At 47.9% G+C, this 18,885-nt stretch overlaps 1 protein-coding gene across 3 annotated transcripts in view; it reads right to left on the bottom strand.

The window, feature by feature from the left end:
* Window positions 1-18,885, bottom strand: part of TLK2 (tousled like kinase 2) — a 948,113-nt gene that overhangs the window by 377,922 nt on the left and 551,306 nt on the right. For all 3 annotated transcript variants that reach the window (XM_069237985.1, XM_069237987.1, XM_069237986.1), the window contains one exon: window positions 15,175-15,272. In XM_069237985.1, coding sequence (XP_069094086.1) covers window positions 15,175-15,272 — 98 coding nt within the window. The remainder of the gene's footprint in view (window positions 1-15,174; window positions 15,273-18,885) is intronic.

Below are 18,885 nucleotides of genomic sequence, written 5' to 3'. Positions count from 1 at the left end.
ACATTCTTAGTGCATATTAAGTTCCTAGTACAGTTCCTGTTGTTTTCAGGGACTGTTCAGATAGCCTTTGTCCTCCTGTAAAAATGCAATGTTTATTCTGAAACATTATTCAAGAAGGTTCTTGTTTTCTAGACAGTATGTGGTATTTCATGAAAAGCTCATATGAAACATTGTATTAACCCATTCTTGATTTTTCCAGGTACCTAGATTTCTTGAGGTCTAGTTATGGTAATTTCTTAGGTTATCCATGATTACAGTATAAGAACTCTTAGAACCATAGTCAATTGAAAGTCAATGTGATTATATCTTGATATTGTGTTGTTTAACCTCTTGCTTCCTACAGGTCTCCTTCCCAGCTGTTCCCTACCTAATCCCCTTTTCCCCCACTTGGACTCTCTCAGGCTCTGTGGTATTTCTATCTGCGCTTTGGAGCTGTCTAGTGGTGGACATGTTGGGAACGTGCGCAGACCCCGAGGATCTGGTCTCCCTGACAGTTACCTAACCAGTAGTCCAATACAGGCCAATCTCCCTGTTGGACACAACAGCTAAACTAGCAGGGAGAATAATTCTGAACAGGCTACAAACATGGGCAGAGGAAAAGAACGTTTTATCCCCGGTCCAGTATGGATTCCGGAAAGGAATCGGAACAGTGGAACAAAGTCTAAACCTAAGTCTTATTATTGCAAAGTATACCAAGATCAGAGCAGGCAACCTGTACCTGGGCTTTATTGACTTATCAGCCTTCGACTGTGTAATCCATGATAAATTATGGGATATTTTAAACAGCATGGGGGTGGAACCGGCCTTAATTCAATTTATCCGTGAAATGTACACAGGGAGCAGAGCAAGAGTGAGGTACGGCCTAAAAGGGGAATGTACTAGCCCCTTTGGTCTATACAGAGGAGTGCGCCAAGGCTGCGTTCTTGCTCCGTTCCTATTTTCAATGTATATAAACAACTTAGACAAAGAATTGGCCACTAGGTGTAAAGATCTACCCCAAATAGAAAATCGATCTGTTCCGGCATTACTTTATGCAGACGATGCAGCATTAATGGCCAGGACCCCAATAGCTCTCCAGAAACTCTTAACAACCTGCATTCATTACATATATGACACAGCTTGGACTTACTGCCAACCGCTCCAAAACTTTTATCATGAACTGTGGAGGGAAGCGCGGCAAGTCTTATAACATCACTATTGCAGATAGCAAGGTCGAAATCGCGCATTCCTTTTCATATTTGGGCATAACACTTGATAAGCTGGGTTCCTGGGCCAACTGCAGGAAGACGAAGAGAGTGCACCTGATCAAAACAACGATGGCACTACGACTCTTCTCCAAAAGGCTTGGGGGGATTACACCATCTAATATGGTAAAGATCTATAAAGCCAAGTGTATTCCAGCTGTTACGTACGGGGCAGGAATTTGGGGTCACACAAACTGCGATCTAGTCCAGACTGTGGACAATGATTTCCTACGACATCTGTTGAGGGTACCAAAAGGCACTTCATCATACGTCACACACTCGGAACTTGGGGTTCCCTTTATTGCAGACTTGGATAAAGATACAGCCACTGCTACTATGGCATAAAGTCTGGACCTCGGATCACACCAGTTTTAATAAGGACTGTACGAAGTCATTATACACATCAAGGGTACCATGGTTAAAATACATCACGACCTTTTTTGAAAAATTGGGCAACAAAGACTACTATTCAAACCCAGCCTCGTTGCAGAAGATATCTAGGAAGGACCTGAGTAAACTGGCATTAAAATACCTAGAAGACATACGCTGGGGTGTGGAATAAAAAAAAACTTCAGTCATTCATAACCAAATAATCTTGACGGCGGAGGGCATGCAGCCTTACTTGGCAAATATGGTACTCCCTCGCCACCGTTATGTTCTTACTAGACTTAGGCTAGATACGTTTCATCGCCTAGTTTCATTTCCAACTATGAACGATTGGTCCACTTTGTTAAAACCATGCCCCTGTGATGCAAAATCACCGCAATCCACAATTCATGTGGTTTTATTTTGTCATTTCTACGCCTACCAGAGGAAACGCCTAGTTGTTCCACTTTTAAGGAAAATCAATCTCCCCCAATGTCGCACAGCCTACGCCTGTCTCCAGTCACTATCTTCTTTAGAGACGTGTGGAATTTTAGCTAATTTTTTATGTTCGGTATTAAAGATAAGGAAATCCATGGGGGAGGTGATCAAAATATAATCTACTGTGATAGGTATCTTTCATTTTTGTGTGTTTTTATTACATTTTTATTGTTTTACCTACTTGACTTTTATTGTTTATTGAAATATATGTACCATAACTGGAGATCTTTTTATGACTGTTATGTCTTTTATGACTTGGTGAAAGTCGAATAAAGATTTTGTACTACTACTACTACAGTAGTCCAATAGACTAACACAGGGAGTAGTGGTTGGAGTTGTGTGTTTCAGGACCCTTCCCAGTGGACCCCAGAAAACCAACAGACAAGAGGCATGTTCGAGAGTGCCCCTACCCAAGGATATCCAGAAGACAGGGGTACCTGCATAAGGGGACCCAGATGCTATGGGGAGAAGGGACTCTCTCGAGTCAGTGCAAGCCTTGGATTGTCTAGCTGCTGTCACAACCCGTGGAGGAGGCCTTTGGAATCCAGGGAGAGATTTTGGGTGTGGAGAACCTGAAATGGAAGGGGACAGAGTCCAGCACCCTTGGAGGTGCCCAAGTGGTGCAGTGGCAACGTCTACCATCCTATAGGTGAAGTTCCTGCAAGTCGGTGGAGGAAGAACTCCAGTTGCAGGGTCGAGGAGCTGCAAAAGATCCCAGAAGTCACCTACGAGCTGACTCTCGATGGTCACCAGATTGCACGAGGGTCAGTGACCTGCTAGGTCACCAACAAGCACTGGCACATGCAAGCAGAAGCTGAAGAGGTATTTGCAGAGTTTTGGGGACCTGCACGGTCCAGGAACCTCTACACTGGAGGGGAAGTCAGGGCTGGCCCTCGGCACGCAGGAAGGCCAGCAGAATTTGATGGAGCCCTCACAAGTGACCCACAAGCGAAGGACACAGGGAGTCAGACAGAGGCCTCACCAGCACAACAAAACAGAAGTCCAGGTCACAGGAGTTGCAGGACAGGGGCTGATCTTTGAGTTGCAGAGTGCTGGAGGCTGGGGCTTCCTGGTGCCTGAAGATCTCCTGGAGGAAGAGTTAACAAGCCTTGGCAAGAGCAACAGTCTCAATGCACAGAGATTCCAGCCTAGTGGCAGGAGCAGGGCCCCCAGTCTGTTAGAAGACAAGCAAGACACAGGGGAAGCCACAGACCCACCACCTGTGGAGAGGAACCTTTCGAAGTCTGTGGAACAGTAGACCCCACTAGCCCGTCAATGTTATCTTGAGGTGCCTGCAGAAGCAGGGAAGTGACTCCTTCACTCTAAGGGAGATTCCTTCGTGCTTCCAGGTGCAAACAGTGTCCTTGTGACTCTGGAGGATGCAGTCTTGGATGTTGCAGAATTCTTGCAATACATGCTGTAGCCCCTGGGGACCCCTGGTGTACCAATGCCCTGTGTACCTAAGTACCATATGCTAAGGAGTTACATGAGTGCACCAGTATGTCAAATGTGGGTGTAAAAGCTTACCAGCAACCAAATTTAGAGGAGAGATCACCGACACTGGGGTCCTGATTAGCAGGATCCCAGTGGCCTACAGTCTAAACACACTGACATCTTGAAATAGTGGGGGTAACTCTGCTGGAAAGATGGCACCTTCCTGCAGGCGTAGGTCCAGAATAGGGTGGAGGTCTCAGTCCTTTTTTCGGCATCAGAAAGTAGTGGGAATAGTACGCATGACCTACATCTGCTGCCGGGACCCTCTTGATGGCTTCTTTGATCATAAAGGCCAGCACTTCCTGTCTCAATAGTAAGAGGTGGTCCTATGTCAGACTATCAGGATATTATGGCAAGGGTGGTGGGGCTGTTGAAAAGGCAAGGTGTTAACCCGCTGGAAAATTTGAAGCATCCATTTGTCAAATGTTATGTTCACCATTAGGGCAGTTGGTGTTGAATCCTGCCAACATCCGGGTGCCCCGGATGGCGTGATAGCGTATTAAAGAGGCTTTGAGGCTGCTGCTGCCAGGGGCAGACTGGGTAGACCTCGGACCTTGGGTCCCACAGGCTTCTGGGAGCAACAAAAGGGTGGAGGTGTATGCTGGGTGTGGTAGCTAGAGGGGAAAAGGATGCAGCTGGTTGCCCCCAGAATAGCCACGGAAGGAGCAGGAGGTGGCTGATGCTGGGACATGGCCTTTTAAACACTCAAGCATAGAATCCACCTTGTCAGCAAAAAGGTGTGTGCTTTCGAAGGGCATGTCCACAAAGAATGCCTGGAGGTCCAGCAAAAAGCCAGTTGTTCTCAACCAGGCGTGATGCTGAAGCACCGCTCTGGAAGCAATGGCTCTGCTCAGCAAGTCGGACATACCCAATCTGCAGTGGAATGTGAACTTTGCTGCATCCCTCCCGTCAGCAATAGCTTGAGAGAGCATGGCTTGGGCCTCCTCAGAGACCATAGGCAGAACTTGTGCAACCAAATCCCATACAGTATGGGACTATCGGCCCGATAAGCATGCAGTCTTCACTAACCACAGTGGCAAGGCTGGTGGAAGAGAGAATCCTCTTTTTAAGGGTATCCAGCCTGTTGGATTTCCTATTCGGTGGTGTGGTAGGGAACAAGACGGGATTAATTTGGGAGGTGGATGCCTAGAATATCAGATGCTCAGGGGTGGCATGCTGGGTGAGGAATGCTAGGTCCCCGGGAGCTGGATGATGGCAGCAGGTGATGGTCCTGTGCATAGGAGTGCCTGTGCTAGGCCTGGCCCAGGCCTCGAGCAGGACATCAGCGAGGGCCTCATTGAAGGGGAGTAGGGGTCCTGAGGAAGGACATCCCAGGTTGAAGACCCTCTGTCAAGACTTTGGTCTTGACCTCTGTCATGGGCGTCTGGTTCAGGACTTCAGCAGCTGTCCAGACCACCATTATAAAGGAGGCCCTTCCCTCCATACCTATTGTGGGAGTACAGAGTTAAGCCAAAGTCTGGTGACGTGTCCAGACCAGGGGAGTTGGCCAGGTTCTCATACCAGTTGATTTCGGCCAAGGAATCTGCTGGGGGTTCAGAATAAGCACAGGGATCCACAGAGGGCCCTTCAGGAAAATAGGGCTCCATCTCTAATTCAGGCTGCATGGGCCTGGTCTGCATAGGAACCAACATTGTGCGACACTGCCAGGGCTCAGTATTGGAGTCTGGAATCCAGAAGGCTTTGGTAATTGTCGACGGCACTGGGAACAGCGCCACTGGTATGGTGTTCGGAGGCGGTTGCAAAGTAGTGACTGGGGCTAATCCAGATCCACCAGTGGATCGTCTAGGGCTGACTGGAGCCAAGGGTGAATCCACTCGAGTAAACCCAGTTGAGTTCCTCCCGGACCCATCGGGCCCGAAGGCACTCCAGAGCTGTCCAGCTGCCCAAAAATGAGACTTATGGCCTCATAAAAGTCAGGAAATTGGGCACGGTCGCACGGAATCCAGGAAACACAGGGAAGAGCAGAGTGGACCCAGGAATAGGCTCCATAGGGCCGACCTGGGGATGGGGCCTGAAGATGTGGTGTCATTCCTGCTCCTCGTCTGATGAATGGGACCGGCACAGCAAAGTCGAAGAACGCTTTTCATCTTCTTGGACTACTACTTATAGAACTTAACAGAGGAAGTCCCAGATCGTGACAATGACCGATGCAAGCGAGAGCAGTCCTGAAACCTCCCTCATGAATGGGACCTGGCATACAGTCACGTGTTGAGAGGCCTGAAGATTTATGGCCTGCTCGTGGATAGCTTTCGGATTCATTGTCTTACAATCCAGAAAATCTAGGAGGTGTTGTCTCGCTACAGGTGCTACTGGCACACCAAGTGGGAACTGTCACAGATTATTTGCCTGTGAAAGGCACCACAAGGTTTAAAACCAGTAGTTTTTTGGGAGACATACTCCAAAAAAGACGAAGAAAAAGCACTCTAGTGCTTGAATTTGAAAAAAGGTTGATAGTCAAAAAGCAATTCAGGGGAGCTCAATCAGGATCTGCGCTGATGGCACGGAAAAGAAGGAGCAGGTCAGCACACTGATGTTGCTTCATAGGGATTTTCAGTAGTCTACAGCAGTGGTTACCAACCTGTGGTCTGCAGACCCCCGGGGATTCGTGACACATTCCCAGGGGGTCCGCAAGCATCTCAAAATCTGGGTTGACAGAAAAGCACTTCCCCAGCTGGCGCCTCTCAACTGATGACACGCACATTTTGATATTTGTTAATTCATTTGTGCAGCAGTTTTAAAAGCACTGCAAAGTTCCTTGTATATCCAGCAGTTTTGGGGCAAAAATAAAAGGATCAAGATAACTATGGTGATTAATGTACCTACTGGAGAGAGATCGGAGAGTCTGTCTAGTGGCAGTTTTGACTCATTTAAGGTAGCGCAGATGATCAACATGCTTGCTGCAAAGAATGTATATTGTGCATATCAAACAGCATTTTCTCTGCCTAGCACACTGGGTTACTGCTCTTGTCACAGAGATTTTTTTGTTACTGTGCAGTTCATAAGTTACACTCGTAATCTGGCACAGTGAACTATGAACTGCCATCAAAGAACTGCATGCTAACTGCAAGGTACAATTTAAAAAGTTGTTTTTCCCAATCTTTAGTTATCCTGATGCTTCTAAAAAGGTTTGTTTCCGCAGAAATAAATTCTTATTGTTAAAGTCAACACTAACCACTGTGTTATGTTCTGCATTATGAGTTTGTCCTTCTCTAGATCAAGCACTCTGAGAAAATGCCTAATAGTATGGATGGCGTGAATTCTATACTTTGTAGCCCCCTTTGCCTTATGTAACAGTTTCCATACACCAATTTATACAAGTTTCATTGTATCTGTATGTGTGTGTAGGGAAGTGCCTCTTCTGACATGGTCCCACCACTGCCTGGTTTCTGGTTTAATTTCGATTGAAGGTGCACTGGGTCCCTGCTAAACAGGTCCCAGTGCCGGATCTCTTTCCCTAAAACTGCATAGTAGTTTTTTTGCAATTGGCAAAACTTTAGTTGCCACAGTAAGTCCCTAGTAAATTGTACCTCTGGTACCTAGGGAATAGGGTACCACTGAAAGGCCCCTGAGGGCTACAGCACAGATTGTGCCACCCTCACAGACACCCTTACCAAGTGCACCCAGTGCTGCCCACGCAGGCTGCGTGTCTTGGTGCAGACCTTTGTGCTTTGCTCCCTGCACACTGCATGTAATATATGTAAGTCAATCTTCTGGTAGGCCTTCCAGCCCTAAAGGCAGGGTGCACTATAATGCATGTGAGGCCATACCAGCATGAGCAGATATGCCTGTGCTATGTCTTTGTCGATTCTCAGATATAGTAAGTGAGCAGTGAAGCCATTTTAAGTACATGTGCTGGACACTGGTCATTACAAGTTCCCCAGCTACATGATGGCTTCACTAAAGATAGGGATGATTGATATCAAGCATCTCGTGTTAATAAACCCACACTGAATCCAGTGATGGATTTATTAATAGATACACTCAGAGGGCAAATTAGAGGTGCCCCCTTGAAAGCTACAAACTCCTAAAGAGGGCACTGAAAGGTCAGAACCAGTGAAGCCCCTTACGACAGAGTTCTGCCCCCCCCCCTGAGGTGAGAGCCAATGTTCTTGAGGACACAGATCAAAGGCCTGCTCTAGGCAGAGGTGTGACCTCCTCTCCCAGGTAGAATGGACATTCCAGGGTGGGAAGTTTCAAGGCCTTGTCGCCATTGAAATGCAACCAAGGCCTCTCCAAGTGGTGGAGGAGGCCGACCCCCAGTTCCTGACACCACTTTTGGCCACAGGTCTGGCAGGAAAATTAGGAGTGCCCACTCCACTCCAGTCCCATCCCTAGAGTGGACGATCTGAAGTGGACATTACCTTTGGAATTACTCCATCTTGTGTGGGTGGAATTAGGCCAATAGGGTTAGGGCTATGCCCACCTCCCAAAGTAGTGGTCACAGCAAGGGTACAGTCACTAAAGGTGAGTAGCCAACTGGCTACCACCTGGCACTAGCTGTAACGTCCCTAAATTCAGTATTTAGGTGGCACCCCTGAACCCTAGAATCAGATTCCTGTCAACCTAAGAAGAGCTGGACACTACAGAAGTCACACAGCAGAAGAAAAGTTAGAACAACTAATGACTTGGCCCCAGCCCTACCAGCCTGTCTCCAGCTTTCAAAGATCCTGTGCCAGAAGCTGTCTTGTCCTGCAGTCAGAGACCTCCAGAGCCTTGGGTGGACTGTCTGCCTTCAATAAAGAACAAGAATTACCATGGATAGTGGACCTGTCCACAAGAAACAACTCCAAAGAAGATAGAAGCCTGCCTGAGGAACCGCAAAACCACCACCTGGAACCACCTCTGCACCACACGCCCACGGGCCGAGTGGAAGTGGCCCACCAGTCCAGTGAAAGTTACAAAGCACTTCCGACCTAGAGTCCATCGTGCGTTGACCCCTGCCAGACTCCAGAGCGATGCCTGAACCCTAAATCCAAGGGCTCCCCCTGACTGCGACCTCCCCAGTAAGCTGTTTCAGACACCAAAAGAAACCCCTGCACTTGGAGCCCCTGGGCCTTGGGGAGCTAGACCATTGATGCCCCTGCAACTCCTGGCATCCCAGCTTACCTGGGCAGCTGTCAGTTGACCTCTCTTAGCCTCCTGGCCTGAGTCTGCAACCCATTTCTAAAAGTGATCTCCTGCAATAAATAACACTGGGAGCCTGACTCTGTGGTTGCATTCTACATCCGGCTGCCCCTGTGTCGCTGAGGGTGTAACTTTGGTGCTGCCATGTGGAGCTCCTTGTGCTTGTTTCAACTCCAGGAGATCCACCCCTAACCTCGCTCTACTCACCTGGAAGCAGCACTGCAGCGGATATCCCCTGTCTCCACTGAAAAGCACTGGGCGACCAACACTGGGTTGGCACTCTGCACCCAGCCGCCTCCTTGCCTCTGAGGGTGTAACTTTGGTGCTGCCTTGTGCCCTCCTCCCCCAGTGCTTGTCTCATCTCCCAGAGACCAACCGCTGACATCGCCTGTACTTACATGGGAGCAGCACGTCTTCAATTCCCCCCCAGTCTCCAGTGACTAACATTGGGCACAGACTCGGACTTTGGCACCCAGCCACCCCAGTGCTGCTGTGGGTGCCCTCTTGGTACCAACCTGAACCTTGGCCGGTACGAGCCTGAACCCCTGAAAACTGGGGTCATAAGTGTGTACTTACCTGAAAAACTGCAACTTCTTTTAGTACACTATATAGAGAGCCAGCTTCCTACAGTGTGGAATGTAAAGCGCTCCGACACCCTAAACTGGCATGAGAGGTGCTATAAAACAAATAAAATACATGTTACAGAGGGCTATGGAGAGTTGAGAGGCATTTAAGGTTCTACTTCCTTTCCCCAACACATATTTATGTGAAAAAGCTTTCTCGGTTCTTATGTACCAAAAAATAAATACAGAATTCACTTGGGAAATGTAGAATATGACCCGAGAATTCAACTTTTCGAAATATAACCAAACATGGTAAAGGTAGTCGGTGAGATGCAGCACCAACCTTCCCATCACAATTGTTGCTTATTTTTTCAATATAAAATAACAAAATCTTTAGTTGTTCGATTATTTGCTGTGTACTTGTTCGTATTTTTTGTAAATTACTGTTTTAATGTTTGAAATTTAAATCCTACAAAATACTTGCAGGTCCCAGGCTTCCAGTAGTGATTCAGTGGGAACCACTGGTCTACAGGTCCATGTATTCTAGTTTACCATCATTCCTTTAGCCACCACTCCATTACACAGCCAATACAATTTTGTGAAAACATCCACTTCTTGTAATCAATATAGACCATCTCTCCATTCTACATTTTAAGGGAAACAATGTATTTCCTGTTTGATTGGGCCTTTGGCAATTCAGCCAAGACTTGTCTGCTTTGCTCCATATGCTCCATATGCTGTTTGAGAGCAAGAGTTACTTTCCTGTATCTCAACTATGGGTACACTCCGCTGTCCACTGACCCTCTTCACCTTTTCTGGAACTGGTCTTCCTGAAACCCCATTTGTTCCTTAAGCTAAGACTAGAATGGAATAGGGTCCTGCCAACTTTAAGGTGGTCACTATCACAATCACTTTGCTCCTTATCACTAATTTTAAGGTGTCCTAAATCATTAAAGTCCATGTAGTCAAAGAGCACCTGCAGGAAAATGCCACTGTTGGCATGGTTACCCCTTAACTTTTTGCCTTTTGTTGATGCTAGTTATGATTGAAAGTGTGCCCGGACCCTGCTAAACAGGCCCAGCACCAGTGTTCTTTCCCTAAACTGTACCTTTGCCCCACAATTGGCACAACCCTGGCACTCAGATAAGTCCCTTTTACAAGGTAGCCCTGGTACCAAGGGCCCTGTGGCCAGGGAAGGTCTCTAAGGCCTGCAGCATGTATTATGGCACCCTGGGGCCCCCCTCACTCAGCACATGCAGACTGCCTCACAGCCTGTGTGTGCTGGTGGGTGGAAAAAGACTAAGTCAACATGGCACCCCCTCAGAGTGCCATGCCCACAACCTAGGCCTGTGGCATAGGTAAGTCACCCCTCTAGCAGGCCTTACAGCCCTAAGGCAGAGTGCACTATACCACAGGTGAGGGCATAGCTGCATGAGCACAATGCCCCTACAGTGTCTAAGCCAATTCCTAGACATTTTAAGTGCAGGGTAGCCATAAAGAGTATATGTCTGGGAGTTTGTCAAACACGAACTCCACAGTTCCATATTGGCTACACTGAATACTGGGAAGTTTGATATCAAACTTCTCAGCACAATAAATCCACACTGATACCAGTGTGGGAGTTACTGAGAAATTCACACAGAGGGCATCTTAGAGATGCCCCCTGTATACCAGTCCAACTACTAGTGCTAGGCTGACCAATTTCTGCCAGCTGCCACATCCAGACGGGTTTCTGGCCACATGGGATGAGTGCTTTTGTGTGTTTTTCTGTGGCCAGGAACAAAGCCTGTACTGGGTGGAGGTGCTTCACACCTCCCCCTGCAGGAACTGTAACACCTGGCAGTGAGCCTTAAGAGGCTCAAGCCTGGTGTTATAGCCCCCCAGGGCACTCCAGCTAGTGGAGATGCCTGCCCTCCGGACACAGCCCCCACTTTTGGCGGCAAGTCGAGAGGAGATAATGATAAAAACAAGGAGGAGTCACCCTCCAGCCAGGACAGCCCCTAAGGTGTCCTGAGCTGAGGTAACCCCTGCCTTAGGAAATCCTCCATCTTGCTTTGCAGGATTCCCCCCAATAGGATTAGGGGTGTGCCCCCCTCCTCCCCACAGGGAGTAAGCACAAAGAGGGTGTATCCACCCTCAAGGACAGGATCCATTGGCTACTGCCCCCGACCTAAACACACCCATAAATGGAGTACTTAGGTGTGAACTTGAACCCAGGAAAACAGATTCCTGACGACCTGAAACAAGAAGGACTGCTGACCTTAAAGCCCCGCAGAGATGACAGAGATGACAACTGACTTGGCCCCAGCCCTACCGGCCTGTCTCCTGACTCAAAGAACCTGCGACAGCGACGCATCCAGCAGGACCAGCCTCCTCTGAGGACTCGGAGGACTGCCCTGCAACCAAAGGACCAAGAAACTCCTGTGGACAGCGGCTCTGTCCAAGCAACAAAGAAGAAACCAACTTTAAAGGGATTCCAGCCTCACTCCGGAAGCGTGAGTCCCCAACACTCTGCACCTGAGGCCCCGGCTCATGTCCAGAAAAAACAATACTGCAGAGAGGACCCCAGGCGACTACCATGATGTGGACACTCTGAGACAACCTCCCTGCAGCCCCACAGCAACGCCTGCAGAGAGAATACAGAGGCTCCCCCTGACCGCGACTGCCCGGTAACAAAGAACTCGACGTCTGGAAGAAGCACTGCACCCGCAGCCCCAGGCCCAGGCCCAAGAGAAACCAACTAACGGTGCAGGAGTGACCAGCAGGCGGCCCTCATCCTTGCCAAGTCGGTGGCTGGCACAAGAAGCCCCCTCTGCCCTGCCTCCATGGCCAGAGTGACCCTCAGTTCTCTACATTGATTTCAATCTAAAACCCGGCACCTACTTTGCACACTGCACCCTGCCGCCCCTGTGCCGCTGAGGGTGTATTTTGTGTGCCTGTTTGTGACCACCCCCTCCAAGTGCTCTACAAAACCACCCTAGTCTGCTCCTCGAGGACACAGGTACTTACCTGCTAGCAGACTTGAACCGGAGCACCCCTAGTCTCCATAGGCGCCTATATTATTTGGGCCCTACTTTGACCTCTACACCTGACTGGCCCTGTGATGCTGGTATTGGGTGTTTGGGGTTGACTTGAACCCCCAACGGTGGGCTGCCTATGCCCCAGAGACTGAACTTGTAAGTGCTTTACTTACCTGATAAACTAACTTGTACTTACCTCCCCCAGGAACTGTTGATTTTTGCACTGTGTCCACTTTTGAAAATAGCTAATTGCCACTTTTGCCAAAACTGTGTACATTACTGTTTTAACTCAAATTTCCATATTTACCTATGCCAAGTACCTTACAATTTATGTACTTACTTGAATTCTGAATCTTGTGGTTTTACCTATTGGCCTGGAGTTAAGTCTTTGAGTGTGTGTTCTCATTGCCTGTGTATGTACAACAAATGCTTAACACTACCCTCTAATAAGTCTACTGCTCAACCACACTACCACAAAATAGAGCATTGGTATTATCTAATTTCGCCACTATCAACCTCTAAGGGGAACCATTGGACTCTGTGCACACTATCTCTCAGTTTGACTATATATAGAGCCAACTTCCTACAGCACCTGTATGCCTGGTCGTTCAAATGTGCACTGTTCAAATCAGTTCCTGGTGATGGCTTGCCTTCGAGATCAGTAGAGGCATCCGAATGGTTACAAGACATTTAAACATATTTTACACTGGCCTTCTGAATGTGTCTTGTTCGCTAGTTTTCTGATTCATAAACTTTGTTGCATCTAGATCAGCAGACGTCACATGGGCCAAGCACATTCTTAAGTCAAGCATGCCACAACCTCAACTACGTGGTACAGGTACAGTCAGTTTATCTGTAAGAATCAATTACTAAGCTGCCATACTTTTACACCCCTTTGGGGCCTCTTCTCAAGAGGAGCTAAACAATGCTGCAAACACAAGCCATTATCCTTCTTACAGATATGCTGTCATGGTTACCTTCCACTTAATTTAAGCATGGCATCTTGCTCCACATTAGTACATTAGACTGGACTGCTCCTGAGAATGAATTGTGCTTTTTGTTTCAAATGGTGGTGCTTGCAGGGATCCGAAGGGTAGTCATGTGATTGTGAATAATGTGTGTTCAAATTGTGCCAAAGCGTGTGAAAAGGCATTAGAGTGTTTTAATATCTGTTGCTGCACAGTTTTTTCCCCCTTACAGCTACCCATTAGCCTGATCCATTTCAAGGCCAACAAGGTAGCACACAGAGAACCACATGACATTGACTTCTTCCACTGCTTCTGTCTACTATCAATGTCTTGGTCTCCCTCTCTCCTGACTGCCACCCTGGTTTAATCACTCATGCCTTCTAACTGAACCTTTAGTCACATTATCAGAGTGCCCAGGCAAGGGTGAAGAGGTTTAGGGTGTCTTCTTGTTATTACTTCTCTGTTACAGGATTGAAAGGACTTGGGGCTGGTACCTCTCCCTTTTCTACTGACCACTGTCCTTTCGCCTCTTTCTACCCTTTTTTACTTAACTTTAGATCTTACTTCTACCTCTTCTCCTGACCACAAAGCTTGTGCTTGCAATTAAGTGAACAAACAGCTACGAGAAGCTAAAGACAACAATGTGATGAGTGATTAAAATTCCACAGATGCCTTAATAGCACCTCCAGGAGCTGGGCTGTTATCGCTTCAGAGTGGATAAGATAAAGCTATTGGTGGGTTTACAGTGCCTCAAGAGGCTGATTGAATATCACTCCTGGGTAGATTACATTTAATACTTAGTGGTCGCTTAGGAGTGGCTCCAGGTACAGACGTACTGCACTAGTTTCTAAATGACTTTATAACACAACCTGCAAGAAGACAGGCCTTTGCTGTTTCCAGGTGGATCGACAGAGTACTGCATACTGGGGACAGCCTGTCACGAATTAGTTAGTGCGCAGGGAACATACTCTTGACTGCCTAAGAGGACATACTGGGGGTTGGGGCACAGCTGCATTGGGTAAAGATCATCTAGCATAAATCCTTGAGGACCTGCTGAGCCACATGATAAGCAGTCCATGGATGCATTAACTATAGGATGACCACTACTAAGATGGTGTGTATAAATGATTGTGCCTATACTTATTCCCCAGCAACATTTAATTCTTAAGAGCAAAGACGTTCACTATCCCAAGTTTTAAGCTTGTGCAGGTAATCCAACCCATTTCACATAGGTAATGCTACAGCTAAAACCCTCCAACTATGCATTTATAAGGCTGTACAGGAACCGAAGTCACAGTGAGCTTCAGTCAGAGAATGGACTCTTCCCTGGGAACAAATAGGCAACTTCGTCTAGGAATGTCCCCATAGGTAATTACACTCCACTCCAAATCGCTAGGAATGGCAGGCCATCACATGGCCTAAATTCAGACCAAGGATCTGCCACTTCTGCACTTTCAAGAAACAGATTGGTAACGGGCTCTGCCTGTATTCTACAAGGGTCACTCTACACCACTCTAGGTGACCTCCAAGGCCATTCTCCTGTGATTCAATGGCTCACTAGACAATAACCTTTTCATCAGCATGATGGACCACAGGGTACTTTGCATTTCAGCTCACAGATATCTCTGCATCTCACTGCCCCACGAAATCAAGGCTGACATGCAGGAGTTGGACTGCACAAGTTCAAGTGATGAGGCACACTTGCTCGTGCCCCCCCCCCATTATGACCACACCAGTGATCCTTTACGGCTTAAATTAAGCTGATCTTCTACCCTCCCAAACGTTCATCTTCAACCCTCCCATAATTGTCTCTTCAGTCAATGCTGAAAATTGCTTTAACTCCCTTTTCTCACATCTGCAATATTTTAATGCTTACTGTGAATTGTCTTCATTGTGTATCCTTTTCAGTTCTCTGATGTGTAGATTTCTAACCCTCTCCAGTCGCTCAAGCTCTGCTTGTATCTCAGCTTCTTCCTGCAACAGATAGAATCAAAAGCATCAGAAATGTCATGTTGTACTACTTCAATGGTGAGTAAAGATTAAAGAAAAATGCCAATTATGATCATGATTAAAGGGTTTATGACTGGGCTGAAATCTAAGATGTATATAGGGCTCAACACACAAATGGGAATAAGAAAGAAAGCACTTCTTCCACTCACTGAATCCTCAATGGCAACAAGTGGGTCTAAAGAAAACAGTATCACAGCTGTAATCTGTTTATGAAGTAGCACAAGATGTGTTCATTCTTAGGCCTAGTCACTTGTCAATTAGCCAACAAAACAAAATATATTATTTTTTCCACAAAAGATGAACTGGACTCCACCTTAAAGGTACTAAAGTCAGTACTGCCCTTTGTACCAGTGACAAGGTTTGTATACACAAATGTATTAGCAGATTATGCAAGTAGGCATTTTCCCAAACACAAAACACATGAACAACAAACCTTTAAACCACAAAATTAGTCTGCCAATCACACACAAAGCCATTGAGTTATAAGAACAAGCCGCAATAAAAGATCTTGAGAAAATGTCTTTTTCAAATGCTAAAGTCAATAACATCTCTATTCAGCAAAAAGAACAAGTTACTTACCTTTGGTAACGCTTTTTCTGGTGGTTACACTAACTACCTGTGGTTGAGCAGTAGGCTTATCAGGGGGTAGTGTTAAGCACTTGTTATACACACACAGGCAATAAATGAAAAACACACACTCAAAGACAAACTCCAGGCCAATAGGTTTTTATATAGAAAAATACATTTTCTTAGTTTATTTTAAGAATCACAGGTTCAAGATTTGCAGTAAACACTTTAAATGCAAGGTACTTCACTTAGATACTTTAGGAACTTTGAATAAAAGCAATATCACATACAGTCTTTGTAAAAATGGCAATAAGCTATTTTCAAAGTTGACACTGCAAAAATCAACAGTTCCTGGGGGAGGTAAGTAAAGGTTAGGTTGTGAGGTAAGTAAAACACTTGCAAGTCTCAGTTCTGGGGCATAGGCAGCCCACTGTTGGGGGTTCAAGGCAACCCCAAAGTTACCACACCAGCAGCTCAGGCCCGGTCAGGTGCAGAGGTCAAAGAGGTGCCCAAAACACATAGGTGCCTAGGGAGAACAGGGGTGCTCCGGTTCCAGTTTATCAGCAGGTAAGTACCTGCGTCCTCGGGGGCAGACCAGAGGAGTTTTGTAGAGCACTGGGGGGGGGGGGGGGGGGGGGGGGGACACAAGTAGGCACACAAAACACACCCTCTGTGGCATAGGGGCGGACAGGTGCAGTGTGCAAAGCAGGCGTCAGGTTTTGTATTGGTTTCAATGGAGGGACCCGGGGGGTCACTAGCGGTGCAGGCAGGCACGGGGGCTTTTCAGGACAGCCACCACCTGGGCTAGGCTGAGGGTCGCCTGGAGGTCACCCCTGTGCTGAGGTTCGGTTCCTTCAGGTCCTGGGGGCTGCGGGTGCAGTGCTGGTTCCAGGCGTCGGGTCCCTTGTTACAGGCAGTCGCGGTCAAGGGGAGCTTCTGGATTCTCTCTGCAGGCGTCGCTGTGGGAGTTCAGGGGGTCGTCTCTTGCTACTCATGGGCTCACAGTCGCCGGGGAGTCCTCCCTGTGGTGTTTGTTCTCTGATCTCGAGCCGGGGGCGTCGGGTGCAGAGTGTGAAGTCTCACGCTTCCAGCGGGAAACGTGCAGTCTTTGAAAGTTGCGTCTTTGTTGCAAAGAAGAAGCTGGTTTTGAGCAGGGCCGCTGCTCACTGGAGTTTCTTGGTCCTTTAGTCCAGGGCAGTCCTCTGAGGCTTCAGAGGTCGCTGGTCCCTGTCGGATGCGTCGCTGGTTGCAGGTTTTCGAAGTTGGAGACAGACCGGTAGTATTCAGTGTAGACATTATGGAGCTTTTTCTCCCCACCAACACACACAATCTACAATGGCAGTGTGCGTGTGATAGGTGAGGGGGTCCCTTAGGGTTGCACAACATATGCTGCAGCCCTTAGGGATCTTCCCTAGTCACAGGGCCCTTGGTACCACTGGTACCTTTTACAAGGGACTTATCTGTGTGCCAGGGGGGTGCCAATTGTGTTAACAATGGTACATTTTAGGTGAAAGAACATTGGTACTGGGGCCTGGTTAGCAGGGTCACAGCACACTTCTCAGTCAAGTCAGCATCAGTATCAGGCAAAAAGTGGGGGGTAACTGCAACAGGGAGCTATTTTCCTACACACTACCTCTGGTGGGAGAAAGAAGTCAGGTTGCCCCGTTCAATCTCCAGGCATGAAGGTGCAGGCTCTAGAGGTGGGGGGTGTAGAACCCGCCCCTGCGACTGCGAGAGGAGGTCTGCCCTGAGAGGGAGACAGAGTGGAGGGCACAGTGAGAGTTGGAGAAGGTCCGTGTACCACACCCTTCTTGGGGTTATTAAAATTACCTTAGCCCCATCTTGGCGAATCTTCCTCAGAACTCGAGGAATCAAGGGTACGGGGTGAAATGCGTAAAGCAACTGGTTGCACCAAGAAATCTGAAACTCATCCCCCAAAGCCCCTTGCACCCGATACTGGAGGCTGCAGAATGACGGGCAGTGCGCTTTCTCCCAAATAGCAAACAGATCTATCCTTGGAAAACCCCACATCTGAAAGATGTGTAGGACCAGATCCGGATGGAGACGTCACTCGTGATCGACCAAAAAATGTCGACACGTACGTTGAGCACTCCAGCCAGATGATTCGCTACCAAGCAAATCCGATGGTCCCGAAGCCAGGACCAGAGTCGCAGAGCCTCTCTGCAGAGAAGGTACAACCCCACTACTCCCTGCTTGTTTATATACCACATTGCGGTAGTGTTTTCCGTCCGGACCTGAACTGACGGACCGCGAAGGGACGGGAGGAAGGCCTTGAGAGCTAGACCGTATTGCCCGCAATTCTAACAGATGGATATGAAAAGCCTGTTCCACTGGAGACCAACGACCCTTGATCTCCAGGTCCCCCAGATGAGCTCCCCACCCTAGAGTGGAAGCATTCATCCTGATCGTGGCCACCGGAAGTGGCAGTGAAAACTGCCTTCCTTGAGAAAGGTTGCCGTCCACAGCCCACCATTGTAGATCCGCTGCAGCGTCTCTGGAGATCGTAATCGACTCCTCGCGATCCCCTTGGTGTTGAAACCACTGCTTGCGGAGGCACCATTGGAGAGCCCTCATGTGCCAACGTGCATGAGTGACCAACAGAATGCAAGAAGCGAACAGACCGAGCAGGCGTAGGACTGGAACAACCGCTCCATTTTGAAACATTGGAATCAACGCCTGGATGTCCTGAATCCACTGAGACAGAGGATAGGCCCGATTCAATGTTGTATCTAGTACTGCCCCTATGAACAGGAGGTGCTGAGAGGGCTCCAGGTGAGACTTGGGCATGTTTACAGAAAAGCCCAAACTGAACAACAACTGAGTTGTCATCTGCAAGTGATGCAGCATGAGCTCTGGAGACTTGGCTTTGATTAACCAATCGTCCAGGTAAGGGAATACCGATATTCCCTTCCTTCTGAGGCTTGCTGCAACCACCGCCATCACCTTCGTAAAGACTCGAGGTGCTGAAGTAAGACCAAACGGAAGGACC

The sequence above is a fragment of the Pleurodeles waltl genome, chromosome 6 (genome assembly GCF_031143425.1).
Source record: "Pleurodeles waltl isolate 20211129_DDA chromosome 6, aPleWal1.hap1.20221129, whole genome shotgun sequence".
NCBI classification, from domain to species: Eukaryota; Metazoa; Chordata; class Amphibia; order Caudata; family Salamandridae; genus Pleurodeles; species Pleurodeles waltl.
Note: the sequence above shows the minus strand (reverse complement) of the source record. Positions and strands in the feature narration are given on the sequence as shown.